At 43.8% G+C, this 21204-nt stretch overlaps 2 protein-coding genes across 4 annotated transcripts; both read right to left on the bottom strand.

Moving 5' to 3' along the window:
* Window positions 1-84: 84 nt before the first annotated feature.
* LOC102232785 (gastrula zinc finger protein XlCGF57.1-like) lies at window positions 85-10493 on the bottom strand. 3 transcript variants are annotated; one of them, XM_023351062.1, is made up of 4 exons: window positions 9856-10493; window positions 6657-8435; window positions 1620-1780; window positions 85-1537 (listed from the first exon to the last, which is right to left on the bottom strand). In XM_023351062.1, exons 1-2 carry the CDS (start codon window positions 9956-9958, stop codon window positions 6715-6717), a joined length of 1824 nt encoding a protein of 607 aa, XP_023206830.1. In that variant the 5' UTR covers window positions 9959-10493; the 3' UTR covers window positions 85-1537; window positions 1620-1780; window positions 6657-6714. The 3 variants fall into 3 exon arrangements, with proteins under 3 accessions (XP_023206830.1, XP_023206829.1, XP_023206831.1); XM_023351061.1 differs by having other exon boundaries at window positions 1620-1918; XM_023351063.1 differs by lacking the exon at window positions 9856-10493 and adding an exon at window positions 8575-8715 and having other exon boundaries at window positions 1620-1918.
* A 3201-nt stretch (window positions 10494-13694) lies between these two features.
* On the bottom strand, window positions 13695-20745 carry LOC106700371 (zinc finger protein OZF-like). Its single transcript, XM_023351064.1, has 2 exons — window positions 19718-20745; window positions 13695-16070 (listed from the first exon to the last, which is right to left on the bottom strand). Exons 1-2 carry the CDS (start codon window positions 19818-19820, stop codon window positions 14740-14742), a joined length of 1434 nt encoding a protein of 477 aa, XP_023206832.1. The 5' UTR covers window positions 19821-20745; the 3' UTR covers window positions 13695-14739.
* Window positions 20746-21204: the final 459 nt, after the last annotated feature.

Consider the following 21204-nt stretch of genomic DNA (forward strand, 5'->3'; position numbering starts at 1 on the left):
CTTTCCAGATGTATGTGATATTTTGAAATTTCAAGAAAAAATTCAGAAGTTTCAACTTCTGGATGGGTTGACAGCAGAAGTAAGCTGGTTTTAAGTGCATTATGTTTATCAGAAAAGAATAAATAAATAAATTCTCTGCAGATTTCTGAAAAGTCTTCACATTAATGAAGTTTGCTTTCTCCTCATTTACTGATGAGCTTTTACTGACAATTTTGTGCAGGAAATCTAAATTCTGCAGGCAACTGTTGGGACAGCCCACGGGCAGCACTGGGGGGGTTATGTATTGTTCTTGGTTCTCATATATAAAAATGTCATTTTGATGAGCCGTAATTACATTCTAGATGTTTTGTATTGTAATTCTGGATGTTTGCCCCTTCAAATGATAAATCCAGTGCCAGCATTTGAGACTTCCTGAAAGGTATTTTGATCTGGCAAAATGTCCTTGAAGATATCTTGACTTATTCTTATTACTAGTCAAAATGTAAATGCATGAATTAAATTCAGGATAGTCAAACTGTGGTTCTCACTTTAGATATCTAGAGTGTAATTATAGATCGTTAGATGGAGACCATTTTATGTAAAATAGCTTGCCATAACTGTGCCCAAAGGGCGTCTTTACGTGACGTCATCACAATTTAAACGCTTTGGGAAACTCTTCGTCCACCTCTAGGTTCAGTTCTATCCCATAATAATCCAGGTTTGATGCTCATGGAAAAGATTTAAAGGTTACAGAAAAATAGTTCAGTTAGGTTGAATATTTAGTTGCTGCTACAGTTAATCTGACTGAGGACAGGAAGTTTTTATGATCTGGAGGATATCTATGGCTGGAGAACATGAACTCACTGGATTCTGCTGCTGACTTCTGCTTGGTGTCATTTGGAGGATGAAAAAAATATTAGAGATTTAATATTTAATTCATTTAACCAACAGGAGCCTGAGCTGTGGATGGAAGAACCACAGCCTGCTGGTCACACACTGCTGTGGGACGGCATCCTTCACTCTTCAGCCAACACAGGGAACTTAAACAAAGGTTGAACTGAGAATAATTACATCCAGTGATTTATGAAATACCAAAACTAGATCAATTAGAGCAGAAAGGAGATTTATGAAAGGCCTAAGAACTGAGCGCAGACATGATTCACTGTGGCAGAAGAGAAGAAGAAGAATGAAGCTAGATACTGGGCCCAGACCACAGCCAGGGATAGAAAACTGGTTTCTAGAATATAAAACCTCCATCTGCTCCAACCACGTGATAATCAGTGGGGCTGATTTGGAAATACGACAAGATGGCCTGGAGCAGAATCTGAGGCTATTAGAGGCAAAATACATGTGGGTTTTGTTATTGCAATATGTGCGTAATAGTGTGATGTAGGAGCTGCAGGATTTGGTGCATTGATAGTTTATCGCTGCAGTAGATCAGCTGATTTAAACGCCTGGTTCATGGAGTAATGAGAAGGTTCTGAGGAGAGAAGATGAAGGTCATCTCTGAAATCATCATCATCTTCAGCCAAGTGACATTTCTGTCTTCCTTTCGCATCTGAAATTACAGAAAAAGTAGTCGTTAATCAAATCTATTAAAGCAAAGATTCCAGTTGTGTCATATAAATAGAATGAACCACCAGTAATGTTCATTCCAGACAATCATCCCCGACTGGCAGCAGGATCTCCGGTCCCTTCCTGTCCATCTTCACTCGTTAGGCAGCAGAGTACTTCCCCACTCTGCCTTGACCTCTGCTGGAGTCAGGATTTTTCCCTGCGCAGACCGGTCCACTCCGCCTGGCTGGACTCAGCAGAGAACAGATGGAACCAGACAGACCCGCTTTGCTTCAGGGTTGGAACAGGGGTGTGGTTTCATTTCTGGAACTCAATCGGATCAGTTTCCGTTACAAAGTCATTGAAGGTTTGCTGTGAATTGAAGCTGCAGACACAAACAATCTCATTTCAAAGAAGGAAGCCCAATAAACGCATCATTTTAGGCCAGTATAATACTTAACATTAAATAATCCGAGACCAAATCAGAACCAGCGCTTCACGCCAATATTAGGCGGCGTTAGCTTGTGAACCAAGCTGGCAAGAAACACAAACTAGCACCCTAAAACTAAATATTTATTGTACACGGGTAGCTAAATTACTATTAACAGCTAACAATGACTAAGTCTCTATGATGGCCAGAAAAAAGATTTTGAAGGCAGATCACTAATGCTAGCTAGCTTTGCTAACATTCCGGACTACAAGCCGTTACTTTTTTCCCACCCTGAACCAGGCGGCTTGTAGCCCGGTGTGGCTTTTCTGTGGATTTTTCTTCAATAGAATAGAATAGAATAGAATTACTTTATTCATCCCAGCAGGGAAATTATTCCGCAGTTACAGCAGCATAGAGACAAGACACACAACAACCACCACTGAGTAGCAATTGTAGACAAAATAAAAATAAAATATAACATGCTGTCAATATAAAAGCAGCTTAGAGCAGTCCTTGCAAGGATTCAAAAAATGCAGATATGTATATGTAAATATATGTACAGCAGTGTGCCACAGTACAGTTGTGCAAATTGTACTGATTAGTGCAGAACAATGATTTAGCTTTTATTGTACAGTGAGATGGCATGTGGCAGGAAGGATTTCCTGTATCTGTCCCTACGACAGCGGAGCTGGAGCAGCCTATGTGAGAAGGTGCTCCGCTGTCTGTCCACTATGTGGTGGAGAGGGGGCTGTTTATTGTCCATCATAGACAGAACCTTCTTCAGTGTCCTCCTCTCCACCACAGTTTCCAGGGACTCCAGCCTTAGTCCCAGTACAGAGCCAGCTTTCCTGATGATTTTGTCCAGTCTATTAGAGTCGCTGGCTCTGATGCTGCTTCCCCAACACACAGCAGCAAAGAAGATGGCGCCGGCAACAACACTGTGATAAAAGGTCTCCAGCATCTTGCTGCACACATTGAAGGATCTCAGCTTCCTTAAAAAATAGAGTCTGCTCATCCCCTTCCTGCACACAGCGTCAGTGTTAGATGCCCAGTCCAGTCTGTTGCCGATTACAACTCCCAGGTATTTGTAATCCTCCACCTCCTCCACCACTTCCCCTTTGACCTTTAGTGGCCGTGAAGGTATCTTCTTCCTTCTGAAGTCAATCACCATCTCTCTGGTCTTACTAATGTTGAGCCTCAGGTGATTCTGGTCAGACCACTCCACAAAGCCGTCCACCAGTGTCCTGTACTCCCCCACCCCTCCAGCCCCTATACACCCGACAACCGCTGAGTCATCAGAAAACTTCTGTAGGTGACATGATTCAGAGTTGTACTGGAAATCAGTGGTGTACAGGGTGAAGAGAAAGGGAGAAAGCACAGTTCCCTGTGGAGCTCCTACGTCACTGACCACCACATCAGACAGGACACTGCCCAGACGGACAAACTGTGGCCTGCCTGTCAAGTAGTCAGTAACCCAGGAGATCACTGAGTCGTTGACACCCATCCTCCGCAGCTTCTCACCCAGCAGCAGAGGCTGGATGGTGTTGGAGGCACTGGAGAAATCAAAGAATGTGATTCTCACAGTGTCTCCTCCACCATCCAGGTGTGACAGTGCTCGTTGCAGCAGGAAGATGACGGCATCGTCCACTCCTAAGTGGGGCTGGTAGGCAAATTGCAGGGGGTCTAGAAACGTCCTCACCTGAGGCCTCAGCTGGGCCAGGACCAGTCTCTCCATGACCTTCATCACATGAGATGTGAGAGCAACTGGTCTGTAGTCCTCTGGGTCGGATGGCCTTGGCTTCTTGGGAACAGGAACCACATGTGATGTCTTCCACCGCAGCGGGACTCTCTCCAGCCTCAAGCTCAGGTTGTACATGTGTGCCAGTACAGGGGACAGCTGGATGGAGCAGGTCTTCAGGATCCGTGGTGTAATGCCATCAGGTCCTGCAGCCTTCCCCTGGTGTAATCGCTCCAACTGTCTCTTAATCTGGCCTGTAGTCACCGTTAGCTGGGGGTAGGTGTTGTTGTCTGCAGTGGAGATGGGGGAGGAGGGGGGGGCTGAAGGAGAGGGATGGTGTGCAGGAGAATGCAGGTAGGTGGTTTGAACGACTTGGGGCAGTGTGGATGTGTGGGGGGCTGGTGGTGGTATGGGAGTAGCAGGAGGTGAGCTAAACCTGTTGAAAAACTGGTTAAACTGGTTTGCTCTATCGAGGCTCCCAGATGTCTGTGTGTCCTTCCCCTTCATTCCAGCGATGTTCTTCATTCCTTTCCACACATCTCTCACACTGTTCTGCTCGAGTTTGGACTCAAGCTTCCTCCTGTAGTTGTCCTTGCATGTCCTCAGTGTCTCTCTGAGTTCACGCTGGACTCTCCTCTGCTCCTCCTTATCTCCAGACCTGAAAGCCATCTTCTTTTTGTTTAGGTCACTTCAGGTCGCTGGTAATCCAGGGTTTGTTGTTGGAGAAGCAGCGCACGGTCCGGGCTGGCATGACAGTGTCCTCACAGAATCTGATGTAGTCCGTGATGCAGTCAGACATGTTGTCTATGTCCTCCCCATGAGGCCCACAGAGCACATCCCAGCGGCTTCAACCACCAGGGGGCTCTCTAGCAGGAAGTGAATAATTGGAAATCAAAGAAGAAAGGGCTGCTTTTCATTTATTACCTGTACATGCTAGCAGCAGGCACGACGGAGAAATGTTTTCAAACTCATTCCTCTCATCATGGAAACAACACGAAGTTCATATGATGCAGCTTTTGAGTTGAAGGCTATCAATCTGGTAGCACAGATCGATAGCCGCTGCAGTAAGCGCGGCGTGAACTGACCCACGGTTCGGCGTTGGAGACGGAGGGCAGCAATAGCAGATTTATTAAGGACTCTGCCCTCTGCTGTGGAAAAGCGAGAGCGGTGGAGAGACCAGCGGCTTATATATGGATGTTTCCAGTTTTTAAAAAAACTTTGTGGATGAGGCTTATAGAAAGGTGAGCTCTATAGTCTGGAAAATACGGTAGATTGTTGCTCGGTTTTATGTTGGTGATATTTCTACGGCTGTGGTCTTGAAGTTAAATGCCGAGGCCGGCTTCGAGAACTGTGTTCAAATTTGATGAAAAGTGGTTCAATTTAGTTTTTAAACTAATATTCAGATTATTTCCGTCAAGATAAAAGTTTCTTAGAAAGCAGTGTTTTGTGGTAAAATGTGTTTATTAGTGAGAACATTTAAAAACATGAAGCATAAAACATTGACTATTTTACATAGAAAAGAAACAATTCTGTCAGAACCACCTTACAATAATCAGATAGAAGCTGAACAATAACCTGCCTGATCCGGTTCTACTGAAATGTATTTCTGCTTCTCATTAAAAGCAAACATGTCTGTTTCTGTTCCTTCCAGGCGCTAGCAGACGCTCTTCATTCAAACCCAAACAGGACGAAGGTTCTGCCTCCGGGAGGCGGGCCTTCATCATGAACACCCAGCTCCCGTCATGGCCGCCTCAAACAGAGCACAAGCGACATGTGAAGACATAATCATAAAGTTTATGTTTTTATCCTAAAGACACTGAAATAAAATGATTTGCTTATGTTTCCATCAGGATGTTAAACCCGAGCGTCCTTTCAGGAATAATCCGATTTAAGCTCCAACATGACCAGGAGTCCTTTCCACCAAGCTGGTTCTGCTACCGATCTGCAAAAACCAGGGGCCTAAATGAGTCAAATAGCCAATATGAGTCGGTACCACTTTGAGTCCAGAACCGGTACTGATCTGAGGTTCTGTTACCAGGAGAAGGACGAGGATTCAGCATGATGAGTCTGAGCTAATCGTGAGAACCAGCTCAGACCAAACATGGCTTCCTGCTGAAGTCTGGAGCACTGGGCTGGTTCAGAACTGGATCAGAACTGGATCAGAACCAGGACAGGTGGGCAACAGAAGATCAGAAAACCGGCATGATTCTGGTTGGAGTCACATAAATATCGATAAAACCGGTAATCGGTTCAGATCTGCTGAGCTTTCAGTCAAACTTCTGATTATTTGAAAACTGAAAGGTTTTAATTAGCAGCTGATGTTCCTTTCAGAAGCGCCTGGTTATTAAAATAAATAGAAAACTACAAATAAATATCAGTTCAGCACCTTAAAATGCAGAAGCGGTTCTAATAACAGCTAATATTTACAGACGAAAGGAACTCGTACACAAGACTTCAGCCTCTTTGTGGCAGTAACAACATACTGCAGCCAGTCCTTTAGGGGCTGGCCTTTGACTAGGCCTTCTGACACGTTATAGTCAATATCAAAGCAGCTTATTGATCAAAGGACTTAAATGCTCTAATTAGTCACTAACTGAATCAATCCACCAGTTTTCTGTTCAGTCTAACCATTAATTCGACTGGACTTGTGGTTAGAAGGAGGAACTGCATCCTGTTAAATCTGGCTGTGGATCAGACGGAGCTGGTCTTAGGATAAGTGTTTATTCGGTTTGTTTTCTCTTCCAGATCTGATCTCTCCCATAAACATTACAGCTAAAACGGTTTGTATTTTCCCAGATAAACAACTCGATAACCTGAGAAACAACTAAAATGATCCGCGGATCATTTTATCAACAGCGGATCAACAGTTACACCTTTTGGTGTAACTGTCCACAAACAGATTCCATGAATGAAATACCATTTCTGTTCACAAATCACATTAATTTCCAAACAAACCTGAAAAGTGTATTGGTTGGGTTAGTTGTGAACTCTAATTTTCTCCATAGTTGCCTTTCTAGGCAACTTTCTCTTCTCTGTGGATCTTCATGTGTGTATTTAAGGTGGACTTGCGGTTAAAGTGCCGTCCACAAATGTCACAACCAAATGGTTTTTCTCCAGTGTGGATCCTAACGTGTCTGTCTAAACTGGTCTTCAGGTTGAATCTATACCCGCAGACTTTGCAGCAGAAGGGTTTCTCCCCTGTATGGATGATCATGTGTTTCTTCACACTGGGCTTCGCTGTGAACCTTTGCCCACAGAGATGGCAGCCAAATGGCTTCACTCCCGAATGCACTCTCATGTGTTTGTTTGCAGCTGATTTGACCATGAATCTCTTCCCACAGAAATCACAGGCATATGGTTTCTCCCCAGTGTGAATTCTCAGGTGGAAGGTCAGGTCGGTTTTGTTGGTGAACCTCTTGCTGCACTGAACGCAGCCAAAGGGTTTCTCTCCTGTGTGGACCTTCATGTGTCTGGTTAAATGCGACTTGCGGCTGAATCGTTGTCCACAGACGTCGCAGTTGAGCGGCTTCTCTCCGGTGTGGATTCTCTGGTGGGTGTTTAGATGCGACTTGGATCTGAAGTCTTGTCCACACACGTCACAGCTGTAGGGTTTCTCCCCTGTGTGAATCCGAATGTGTGCTTTCAGATTCGCCTTGTAGAAAAATTTCTGCCCACAGAGATCACAAACAAATGGTTTTTCTCCGCTGTGGATTCGCAGGTGTGAATTCAAGCAACTTTTACTGGTGAACCTTTTAGTGCACTGGTTGCAGCCAAACTGCTTTTCTCTGATTGGTTCCTCTCCAGAGTGGGCTTTCATGTGTCGGTTCGCTGCCGACTTGTCCTTGAATCTTTGCTCGCACATGTCGCAGCCAAATGGTTTCTCGTCAGAATGAACTCTCTGGTGTGAGTTGAGGCGGCACTTACTAGCAAACTTTCTGCCGCATTTCTCACACTGGAAGGGTTTCTCCCCAGAGTGGATGGTCATGTGTCTGTTCAGGTGAGACTTTCGACCAAATCTTTGCTTGCAGACGTCGCAGCCAAACGGTTTCTCCCCTGTGTGGATTATTGTGTGAAGGTTTAAGTGACTTTTTCTCTTGAAACTTTTCCCACAGATGTCACAACTAAAACATTTCTCCTCCTTCCCGTCAGGTCTTTGTTGTGAATGACTTGCCATGTGACTCTGAAGGGAGCGCTTGGAGGCGAACCGTTTACTGCACTCGGCGCAGCTCCAAGCTCTGCTGGGAATTCTCCCCTTCACCTTGCGAAAGCCGCTCTCCTCACAGTCGTCTTCACTCCCTTCGGTTTCAGCCTCGGAGTCTGACAAGGGCTTGAGTTGAGCGTCAGAATGGTTCTCATCATCACCCTCCTCTTCCTCGCTGACCTCAGTGTCTGAAGAGCTGGAAGTGTCTCCATGTGTGTTGGGATCTGAGATCCTTCTGGATCTTCCTCCTTCTCCATCCTCTTCATCGCTTTCTGACTTCATCTGGTTCACCGAGCTGATGCTAGGGAGAGCGCCCAGTAAGACCGGAGGCTTCTCCTCCTCTTCCTCATCTTCGTCCTCACTCTTCACTCTTCTTCTGGTGCTCTCCATCTCCTCATTCATGTCCAGCTGCTCCCCCGCCACACTGTCCCAGAGCTCCTCCTGCTCCTCCTTGATCCGGACGGGTTCTGGGTCCCAGTCAGAGCGGGGCTCCTCCGGGGAATCTTCTCTGACGGTGGCAGTGGGACGAACGTCTGCAGGGAACCACAAGATGGACGTTACAAGCATCTGCTCAAGTCGATGTTGAAAACATACAGAAATAGAACAGGAGCCACTAGAAATGAACCCAACATGTTCATTCTAATCAATTAGTCTCCTCAGCTTCACTCACACCGAGCCTGGTTCTGATTCTGCTAGAACGTCCTGGAGTTGTTTCTTTCCACTGTCGCCCTGTGCATCCCTTGGAAGAATCCATCCATTTTCTAACACCTTGTCCCTACTGGGGTCAGGAGGAGCTGCTGCCTGTCCAGCGAGAGGCGGGGTCACCTGGACAGGTCGCCAGCCTGTCGCAGGGCAACACAGAGACAGACAGGACAAACAACCAGGCACACACACACACACACACACACCCCTAGAATTTAGAGAGACCAATTATCCTGACAGTCATGTTTTTGGACTGTGGGAGGAAGCCGGAGAAGCGGAGGGAACCCACCATGCACAGGGAGAAAATGCTAACTCCGTGCAGAAAGACCCGGACCAGGAATCGAACCCAGGACCTTCTTGCTGCAAGGCCACCGTGCCACTGTGCCACTGTGCAGCCCCCCTAGGAAGAATAACTCCTCTAATAACTGAACCAGAATCTGAACCTACTGAAGCTAAAACTGTCAGAAACTGACATGTTATACATATACAAGAAAATCCATTTCTGCTAACATTGCATGTTAGAGTAATGACATGAAACAAGAAAAACTGAAATATTAAAGCTTTTTCATAATTCCAACTTGAGACAACGTGATTTTTTGATCGTTTTGAAATAGGAGCAATAAAATGTTTTCTTGTTGCCTGAGAATTAGCAGCATCAACAAAAGGTTTAACAGTTTCAATCCTGAAGCTCCTTGTGGATGTAATTGGCATCAATTACAATAACTGTCAGCGCAATGTTTACATTTATATTCTCTAATTGATTCAACGTCTGATTAGCAGCAAAAACGAAAGTTTGTTGCATAATGGGATATAAATTTATATCCTACTGCCTCAAAGGTCTTAGCTTCAGAAATCAGGGCAGAATAACTGGTGCAGTCACAGCTAACCTGCGACTTATTTTAATTTATGTTTACATTTAAAACTCTTGTTCTTATTTTCTGTCCTGTTGTGTTTCTCTAATAAAACTTTGGGAAACAACATCGCGCCAAACTGTCTCTATGTACAGTTCAGTGTGTTAATAATAATGAATAGAAGGAGAAAGCATGTTCTGTATTTCCCGCTCTCATTACTTCCGAGTTCATTGAAAGGTCACGCGGATAACGACGTTAACGTCAAAAGTCAGTCTGACTTTTACCGTAATAACCGTGTGAGCGGAGCTAATTTTAGCATCGAGCTAACCTCCGCTGTTTTGACTGAAGCAGCTCCCGGCCTGCAGCTCCCATCCCGGATGAAGAAGGTAAATCTCCAAACCTGATGTGTGCAGCCGATGTTCGGGGCTGAAAGCAGCATCCAGTATTTCGTGTCTCTGCTCCTCTGCTGCATCCAGTCGCTGTTTGACCTGCTGTCTCCACATCTCTGCTAGCTTTTCTCTCTCCAAACTTTCCTTTAACAGTTACTGAGCAGTTCCAGCTGAGCCTCAAACCGTTTCTCTTCTTTCCAGGGTTCACCAACTGCTGCTGTTTCTGTCTTACAGCTTTATTAACTCTCCCGCTGCTGCTCCGTGGACAGAAACCCGAGAAAACACGGAGGACGGCGCTCCAACTGCCGCCATTGTACCGGAGAGAAGCACGAGTCTGCGCACTGGGGTCAGAGGCTGGAGCCGCCAATCACGGAGTAGAACACCAGGAAGTCCCGCCCACATTAAGTTTCGCCACACGTTTCGTTGCCGCCATGTTCCGAGTGGCATTTTCTTCACAATAGAAGCTGAATTTGTAGCACATTTCTTTGCAAGCTGTTTATTCTGTGATGCATTTGAAATGCAGTATATTTTTAAATACATCGAATAATTAAATTAACTTTAATGTGATGAAATAAGTACCCAGTACTACAATGTACCCAGTAAAAGTTAAACATTTCTAGACCTCCATTGACACAAAAGGTGTATTTTAAATTTCATTTAGACTAATTAATTTTTTTTCCAGCTAGTTGAGCATTTTAAAAATAGAACTTTAACTGCATCGTTTAAATTAAATCTAAATGCTTCAACTATTACAGTGAAAGTTGCACAATAAAATAAAACTGAGAAAGTGTATATATAATAATTAAATCATGTCTCCAAATTGATATGAAATATTTTGGTTTCCTATTGAAGGATCAATAATTATCCATTCAGCAAGTTCCTTGTTCTTTTTAATGTAACTCATCCAACGTGTGAAACCTACCGTGAGGACAGTAAAGGTGGGGCTCAGACGCTCAGAGGGCTCAGACGCTGTGCTCCAGGACCGGTTCAGGAATACAGATTGGACTATTTTCCACCATACAGACTTGGATCAGTACGCCTCATCTGTACTGAACCATATTTCCACCACCATAGAACGTGTTACCACCTGCAAACGCATTACCATGTACCCCAACCAGAAACCCTGGATGAACAGAGACGTTCGTCTCCTGCTGAAGGCCCGCAACATCGCCTTCAGGTCAGGGGATGCACTGACTTACAGAGCAGCCAGGGCTGAGCTGAAGAGGGGAATCAAGAAGGCCAAACACCACTACAAAAGGAAGGTGGAGGATCATTTTTCTAACGCCAACCCCCGACGTATGTGGCAAGGCCTTCAGATTCCCACAGACTACAAGAACCCCAAAACCACCCCCGCTTCTACTGATGTCTCCTTCCTCAACGAACTTAACAACTTCTATGCTCGTTTTGAGAGAGGGAATACCACAACTGCAACCAAAGCAGCTACCACCCCAGGCCAACAGCCACTGACTTTCCTCCCCACTGACGTAGGAGCGGCTCTGAGCAGGATTAAATCCCACAAGGCTGCGGGTCCTGATGCCATACCTGGACGTGTCCTCAGAACGTGCTCTGGGGAGCTGGCAGGATGCTGATGGACATCTTCAACCTGTCCCTGGCCCGCGCTGTGGTACCGACCTGCTTCAAGTCTAACCCCAAGAATCCCAACCCAACCAGACTCAATGACTACCGCCCGGTAGCCCTCACCCCCATCATTACCAAGTGCTTGGAGCGGCTGGTCCTAGCACACCTCAGATCCTGTGTCCCCCCCACATTAGACCCCCACCAATTTGCATACAGGCAGAACAGGAGCACAGAGGATGCAGTCTCTATAGCGCTGCACTCTGTCCTTTCTCACCTGGACAGTAAGAACACTTACGCCAGACTGCTGTTCTTAGATTTTAGTTCAGCATTCAACACTGTCATCCCATCACAACTCATTACCAAACTCACAGACCTCGGCATCAGTCCACTCATGTGTAACTGGTTGCTCGACTTCCTGACCAGTCGACCTCAACATGTCCGGCTGGACAACCACTTCTCATCCACCATCATCATAAACACCGGAGTGCCACAAGGCTGTGTGATGAGTCCCTTCCTCTACTCCCTCTTCACCTACGACTGCAGACCTGTCCACGGCTCTAACGCCATCATCAAGTTCGCAGACGACACCACGGTGATCGGCCTCATCAGAGATAATGACGAGGCCGCTTACAGGGAGGAGGTAGACCGTCTGGCTGAGTGGTGCGACAAAAACAACCTGCAGCTGAACACCGAGAAGACCAAGGAGCTTATCGTGGACTTCAGGAGGAACGCTGACCCACATCCACCCATCCACATTAAGGGGACAGTGGTGGAGCGTGTGGACACCTTTAAGTTCCTGGGAGTCCACATCTCCGAGGACCTGACTTGGACGACCAGCTGCTCCAAACTCATTAAGAAGGCGCATCAGCGCCTCTTCTTCATGAGGACCCTGAGGAAGAACCACCTGTCCTCAGAGATCCTCACGAACTTCTACCGCTGCACCATTGACAGCATCCTCACCAACTGTATTACAGCTTGGTACGGGAACTGCTCTGTCTCCGACCGGCAGGCGCTGCAGAGGGTGGTGAAAACTGCCCAGTATATCGCCGGGGCAACGCTCCCTGCCATCAAGGACATCTACAGGAAGCGGTGTTTGAAAAGGGCCGGGAAAATCACAAAGGACTCCACTCACCCAGCACACACACTCTTTTCCCTCCTGCCCTCTGGGAGGCGCTACAGAAGCCTACGGACCAGAACCACCAGGCACCGGAACAGCTTCTTTCCCACAGCTGTCACGCTTTTGAACGCCTCCTGACATAAAACATAAACTATAAGGACTGTACTCCCCTATCCTCTCATACAACAATAACACATGGACTATCCTCACACACACACACACATCACGGACTGTTTTCTTCACACACACATACAACCTGTACATTTTATCTGCCATTATTTATATGTAATCCATTCCCTAACATTATTATATATTCTGTATAATCTGTGCATATAGCTCCCATATTTATATTTATACACAATATCTATATCTCTTGCTATAACCCCTTATAGTCCATACATACATAGTCTTGTACATCTGTAAATAAATATTATGTCTCATAGAGCACAGCTGGATAGATGCAAACTACATCTGGTTGCTTGTACTTGTGACAGTGCAATGACAATAAAGTTGAATTCTATTCTATTCTATTCTATTCTATATTATATAAAAACATTTTAGCAAAAGCTGCTGTTTGAATTGCTGGATTTTTTTCTTTTAATAGGGCTGATCTAAATGTACTGATAAAACAAAAACAGTGAAAAATGCACAATGTTCAACAGATTAGAAATTAAAGCAATTTGGGCATGCCGTGGTGGTGGAGGGGTTAGCGCGACCCACATTCAGGCAAACGTAGCAACGCAGCCGTCACGGGTTCGACTCCTGGACCCGACGACGTTTACCGCATGTCTTCCCCCGTTTCCTGTCAGCCTACTTTGAAAAAAGGGACACTAGAGCCCACAAACAGACCCCTTGTGGGGCGATAAAAAAAAAAGAAATTAAAGCAATTTGTCTCCAGTAATTAAAGAAACTTCAAATCTCCAAGAACGTTCAGTTGTTCTCCCCCATCATCTTTTCTGATTGTCCAGCTCAGAGGACAGGGAAGGCGGATGCAGTCCACATGGAGTCTCTTGTTGGTCGTAACAGAAACTATCCCACATCTGTGCAGGAAGTTGAGTCTTCCTTGAGTGTCATGCCACAGCAGCATCAGAGGAAACACTGAATGTTTTGCTCCAAACACACACAAAAAAATCAACAAATCTCAGGACTTTGAATTTGATTAAACGTGATGATTTATTTATTTTTTCAAAGTTGTGTCCGTTGACGTATTTACGACAATCAGCTGAAACATTAGGACCACAAACAGCTGCAGGCCGGCTAACATCTTCCTCACACTGTCTGGAGGGCAGACGGGTTCTCACACACTTGAAGGTTCTGGCAGAATGAAAGCCAAGTTCTGTTGGACCACCTTGATTTGAAATAAAAACTTAAAGGACTTTGGACCTCTGAGCAGCAGTCTGGTTCTGGTTCTCCTCAGCCCATGTTCTGGACCCGTCTGAGCACCGTGGGTCTAGATGTTCTGATTCGGTCTGTTACTATGTTAGCTCTAGCTACTGGTGTTGGCTCCAGCTAATGGTTTTAGCTCCAGCTAATGGTTTTAGCTCCAACTAATGGTTTTAGCTCCAGCTAATACTGTTAGCTCCAGCTAATGGTATTAGCTCTAGCTACTGGTGTTGGTTCCAGCTAATGGCACTAGCACCAGCTACTGGAGTTAGCTCCAGCTAATGCTATTAGCACCAGCTAATGGTGTCAGCTCCAGCTAATTGCACTAGCTCCAGCTAATGGTGTTAGCTCCAGCTAATGGTTTTAGCTCTAGCTACTGGTGTTGGCTCCAGCTAATTGTTTTAGCTCCAGCTAATTTTTTTAGCTCATGGGTCTAATTCATGAGACTCATTGAAGAGAACCAATGATGTTTTGTCCTTCAGAAAACAAGCCCACAGATCACCATTGGCTCCTTGTTTCAGACAGTAGGGGGCGCTGCTGGTTACAATGGGATGTGCTGACCAAAGATAAGCCTGTTTAAAATTCAGCTGAGTCTTTGCTGCTGAGACGACGGCAGATACATCAGCACTTTTCTCAACAATCTGATAAAATCGACTATCGATTATTGTCTGTTCTGCTCGTGATTAAATGTTTCTGAAACCAAATACATTTTTCATGAAAAAAAAGAAGCTAAAAAAGTTCTGGAGTAAAGACCCATTTAATTTGCAGTGATCTAAGTCAGAACATGTCCGCGTTTTTTCCTCAACCATCGGAGTATCTAAAGATTCTTCCCTGCTGCATGGGTTCTCATGTGCATGTTTAGATTTCCTTTTCGGTTAAATTTTTGTCCACAAACATCACAACTGAACGGTCTGTATCCTGTATGGATTTTGATGTGGCTGTTTAAATTTGACTTTTGGTTAAACCTTAGTCCACAAAAATCACAGGCGTAGGGTTTGTCTCCTGTGTGGATCCTTACATGTGTCATTAAAACTGACTTTTGGTTAAATCTTTGTCCACAAACTTCACAGCTAAAAGGTTTGTCTCCTGTGTGAATAATCATGTGTCTGTTTAAAGCAGATTTGTGGGTAAATCTTTGTCTGCAAACGTCACAACCAAAAGGTTTCTCATCAGCGTGGCTGCCCATGTGTCGGTCTAAATGTGCCTTTCTACTAAATCTTTGTCCGCAGACATCACAAGCAAATGGTTTTTCTCCTGAGTGGATTTTGATGTGTCTGTCTAAATAGGCCTTTTCATGAAATCTTTGTCCACAAATGTCACACCCAAAAGGTTTCTCTCCTGTGTGAATTTTCAGGTGTCTGTTTAAATGGGATTTCCTGTTAAAACTTTGTCCACAAACATCACAGCCAAACGGTTTCTCCCCGCTGTGGATTTTCATATGTCTGCTTAAATGTGTTCTTTGGCTGAACGTTTGTCTGCAGACGTTACAAACAAATGTTTTTTCTTCTGAATGGATTATGATGTGTTGGTCTAAATAGGACTTTTCATCAAATCTTTGTCCACAAACCTCACAGCCAAACGGTTTCTCCAAAGTGTGAACTTTCACATGAACTTTGAGATGGTTTTTCTTGGTAAAACTTTGACCACATTCAGTACATTTAAAACATTTCAGATCTGTCTGGACTTCCCCCTCCTGGTCCATGTTTGTATTCTCTCTGAAGCCTTTGCAGTCATTCTCATTGCCTTCATCTTCTGACCCAGGGTGGTTCACCTCATCGTCATCATCACTGATCTCTGTCTCTGAAGAGCTGGAAGCGTCTCCATGAGGGTTTCGATCCGGATTTATGGTGCATTCTGCTCCTCCATAGCCCTTTTCTGCTTTCAGGTTCTGCTGAGCTGAGCTGCTGCTTGGCAGTTCTTCATCTTCTGTTTGATGAAGATGAGAGATCAGAGGTTCCTCTTCATCATCTTCACTCTTTATGAGAACAGCAATGACTGGAGATCTGGAGGCATCAGCCTCCTCCTTCATGCTGAGCGGCTCCCCCTGCTGGCTGCTCCAGGGTTCCTCTTCTTCCTCCTTTATGTGGACGGGTTCTGGATGGTTCTGGTCCAGATCAGGACTTGGTTCTTTTTTAACCAGCAGAACATCTGCAGGAAGCATAGAAACATTTATGTACATAATGAACAATGAAACCTGTTAACATAATAAAGACAGTGAAATTTACTAGGCCTGTCACAATAACAAATTTTGCTGAGCGATTGTCTCAAAAATTATTGCAATAAACGATAATATTGTCTGAAGACCTTTTTACACTGATATAATGGAAATGACGTAATAATGATGTGATTTCCTGCCAAAGATAAATACACTTTATTTTCAGAAGAATATTTAACACTGGAAATGATAAACAAAATAAACAAAACAACCAAAAATAAAAACAAAATGGATTCTCAGTCTCCATTAACAAAAAATGTACTTGATAAAAACTAAACAACATAAAGCCAAAGTGGAAATAAATACTGCATTCAACCAAAAGAGTGCAGATTATGAAGTCTGTATATTATGTTGCCCTTCAGTAATAATTAGATTTAAATAGAGAAGATGGGCACATCGACAACCTGATGCAATAATTCACACTACATGATTTTTGCTCCTATTTTTCCCCTTACAACAATCTTAGATCGTTGGTCTTCCTAAGATTGTCGCTTACTATTTCATAACCGATCATCCTGTAGTTTGTGGTGTGTTACGGTAGATCGTCGTTGCCGCTCTGATCTAAATCAGGGATTTTCCCCGACTAGGAGCTTAACGCTTCCTGTTGAATGTGACAGGCAGCCAATCAGAAAGCCTGCATTCCTTCATTCAGTGTCATCAACAGAAAGAGAAAAAGGCCGGAAGAGACGATAATGCCGATAATTAAAATCAGGTCAATAGTTTTAATTTAGCGTACGATTAATTGATTTATTGTTTATCATGACAGGCCTAAAACTTATTAATGAAATTATAATTATTACATAATAAAGCATTTTTAACTTTCAGGAACAATAAAACAGTCAACTGGAGCTTCTGAGATAAACAGGTAGATATTGACATGTAGATATGCAATGCGCCTTTTTCTCAAATGTCCTAATCTGCTTTAAAGTACGCAGCACTGAGTTAACAGTCAGCAAACCTCCTAAAGATGATTACTGCATCTTCTTCTTTAAGGAGGCTGCAGTGTCTAACACTATTAAAGAGACATAAATCAGAGAAGGGTTAGTGATTAAATTGCCTCCTTCTATATTTTTCTGAAATTCTAAAAATTAAACATAATTTTATGTTTGGGCGATAAACCAAAAATTAACCAAAACCAAGACTCATGACTTTGACCGACGTTATTTGGCCCTAGTCTGTATTTTCCATGTGTTTAAAAAAAGAATAGTTGTTTTTGTCTCTTTTGGCTGAGAATAGGCAGGCTGCGCTCCTGTCTCTTTAAGACGCTGCGCTGATCATGTGATCAGCCAATCTGAAGCAAGAAGTGAACGAGACGGTGAAATTGAGAAAATGGCGGATGAAGCTGCGGCGGTAGAGCCAGTCAGGGAAACACTATGGCTACAGCCTGGACACCTCCTGTGATGTGAGCTTTATTTTGAAAAGTAAGGATCGGGGGCGTGGCTTATGTTCCGCAGACGGGCGCCATGAGCTGGGCGCCATGAGCTGGGCGCCATGAGCTGGGCGCCATGAGCTGAGCGCCTGATACGGCAGGTCTCCGGGCTGAAGCTTCAGTTCAGAAATCTGTTCAGTTGTTCAACAACTCTTAACTAGTACACAAGTTCTTTATTTATTTTCAGATGCTGAAGTCCAACAGAACCAGAACCAACCTTCTGCCACTGTCTGTGTTTATATGGATGTCCTTGAACCCTTTGACTAGGTAACCATGGAAACCAGACTGAAAGCAGCTGCTTAAATCACCTGATGAGAGCCAGGAGTTTATTATTCAGGTCAGATGGATGAAGTGGGTCGGATATCCAGACAGCAGGAAGAGGAGCTTCATGGGTTCTTTTGTAGTTAAGTGTTGAAATTGAGACATTTCTCTGCATTTGTCATGTTTGGGTACATTGGTACTGGATTTATTGTGGATGTGCAGATTAATCCTCTAATTTTTAAAAAATTTCTCTGCAAAAAAGTTGGCAGTAATTGCATTACATAGTGAAGCAAATGCATATTTTTAACTACCTTTTTTAAAAATCCTTTGTAATAATTTCTTTATTACCCATTATAATTTTCAGCTTTAATAGTTGCTTATTTTTGAATTTGTTTATTGATGTTTCTCAGTGTTTCACGGCTCTGGACTCCATCTGTTCAGCTGGTTAAACCTGGACTCATTTAGTCATTTAAACAGTGAATGAAACCCAATTTATTAGTGAAAACACAGAACGTGTTTCTTCAGGAAATAATAATCTGTCATTGAGTAGCTTCAGCTCTTGACAGAAAATGGCTTGTTGATCAATGGAAGCTAATAATCCTTTTATCAGCCTTTCATGTCGTCAAACTTTAAACAAACATGTTCTCTGACGGATCTTCTTAATGGACCTTACCACAGGGCCGCGTTTCATTGGCTGATGCCCATTCTACGTGGCCGTCTCACAAACACACTTAGCTTCCCGTTAGCTAAGTACAGCATAATGGCAGAACTGATACAACTTGTACACCTTGCAGCCTGTCTGCTACACAGTCTTACGTTAGCTAAACAGATCAATATGCAATGTGTCTGTATCTGACATACACTAAAGGTTTTATTTTAGCAGAAAAGGCTTTGGACTAAACTGTTACTCCTGTTAGCCACGTTAGCACCAAGTACAGCTAGTCAGTCAACCATCGCTGTGTTCAGGGAAGCTCTGATTAATAATCAAGAAATAAATATCAAGCCTGGAAACTTGATATCGTAACGGACTGAATGTTATGTTTTTAACGTCTTTGCTCGTCTTACGGGGCGCAGGCGGTTGCCACGGTAACAGGTGTGCTTAAACTACAGAGAGAGAGAGAGAGAGTAAAAAGGTAGGAGTGGTTTTGAGTTGATCACCTGTTCAGGTTATTTTACCTTTGTTTCCCTTTGCTGTGGCTCATTACAGCCGCTGTAGTTTCTAAACGTTGGACTAATTACCTCGTTAGTTTGTGAGTTTACGTCATTCACAACAAACATCAAATAGAACAAATATATTTCATAAATTTTAACAAACAAATGGCTTCTACCGCGGTAATTATGTGAAATTAAATGAATTATATCCCAACTTCAGAAGATTTGCCTTTACCTTTACAGAGCTCTTTGGTTCCTCCTATCAGTCTGTAGCTTCTCATATTGAGGTCAAAGTTCAGATCTACCATAACTGACTGACACCTGCTGGCCTCAGGTTTGCAACCAGCTTGTGACTGAGAAACCAGTAACCTCCTCCCAGTTGATGACATGAACTTGTTAGTTCCTCTGTCCATTTAGCAGCTGATTTATTGTGAAAATCCGCTAGAAATGATTCACTAATCAGTCATGTTTACATAGAAACAACCAGGCTTTGTTTGTGAGACTTGCGGTCACGTGGGTCGGTTGTGGGCGGAGCTTGGTAAGGTCCATGCAACACAAACTGTCAGAATGAAAATAAACTTTTGCTTCATTGTAAATGTGCGGCGGCCATATTGGATAAACTCCTAGTTCTGCATCCAAAGAGCATCAAGGACCAACAGCTTCACATGTTCTCCTAGAGAACCCAGCAGCTCCCGGCCTGCAGCTCCCATCCCGGATGAAGAAGGTAAATCTCCAAACCTGATGTGTGCAGCCGATGTTCGGGGCTGAAAGCAGCATCCAGTATTTCGTGTCTCTGCTCCTCTGCTGCATCCAGTCGCTGTTTGACCTGCTGTCTCCACATCTCTGCTAGCTTTTCTCTCTCCAAACTTTCCTTTAACAGTTACTGAGCAGTTCCAGCTGAGCCTCAAACCGTTTCTCTTCTTTCCAGGGTTCACCAACTGCTGCTGTTTCTGTCTTACAGCTTTATTAACTCTCCCGCTGCTGCTCCGTGGACAGAAACCCGAGAAAACACGGAGGACAGCGCTCCAACTGCCGCCATTGTACCGGAGAGAAGCACGAGTCTGCGCACTGGGGTCAGAGGCTGGAGCCGCCAATCACGGAGTAGAACACCAGGAAGTCCCGCCCACACAGCGCATCAGCGAGACGTTAACATGTCTGCCATATTGGGAGGGTCATGTAAGCAATTATGGGATTTTTGATTATTTAAAAGGCGTTTATAGTTTATATTTGACGTGCAAATAGATTTTGTCTCTGTTTGAAACTGATTATTCGCCTCAATAATTTGTAGTTGGTAGTAAAACAAAAAACAGTGAATCTTAAATTACCAAGCATAAATTTGTCTTCTTTACTTTACTTTGCTACTCAGTGGATGTTGTGTGTCTTGTCTCTATGCTGCTGTAACTGCGAAATAATTTCCCTGCTGGGATGAATAAAGTACTTCTATTCTATTCTATTTAATGAAATTTTAAACCAATTCCAATAAATTCATGTGCCAATATGACTTGCATTTACTGTTCATAGTTTTTTGCTGTAAATTTGGTCTTTCCTATAAAGTGTGATAATTGGGATCAAAAATGCGTATTTAAGTGGAGCAGTATCTCAGCTATTATTGGACTGGATTACTCTATTTCCTGAAGATGAATGTTTTATCACTTTCCAATCAGAGGCAGCTGTTTCAGATCCTCCTGGCTCCGCCCCCTCAGGTGGTCATCACCTAAGAAGGACCTCGCTGCAGCAAACAGGAAGGGCGGAACGGACCGCTGTCAGTCTCAGACCTTATTTGGAAATGGGACCATTGCACTCCGGAAGTAAAGGGGGCGCTATTTGCTATATTATCCGTGGCCTCCATTTTTTATTTTCTTTTGAAATCTGATATCTTCACCTTTAGGAAGGATTTTCACTCTCAGCATGAATTTGAACTTCTCTCTTTTATTTACTTCAGCGCAGCTCACAGTTTTTAACACATTCTGTAGCTTTCTGTGAACTTCTAAATCTACATGACATTTAAACAATATCCTTTTACATTATAAATAATATCTATATATCTCCATCAGTCATAGGAGGAACTAATGAAATAAGGAGGCAAGAAAAACAACACGATCAACTATAATAAAAATACAATTTGCAACGTATACATAAGAAATTTAATTGAGCAAAAGTCAATAACAAACAAATGAATTAGATTCACAGTAGAAGAACACAACAGGTTTGTTTTTACAGTGCCA

Source organism: Xiphophorus maculatus, chromosome 18 (genome assembly GCF_002775205.1).
Source record: "Xiphophorus maculatus strain JP 163 A chromosome 18, X_maculatus-5.0-male, whole genome shotgun sequence".
NCBI lineage: Eukaryota > Metazoa > Chordata > Actinopteri > Cyprinodontiformes > Poeciliidae > Xiphophorus > Xiphophorus maculatus.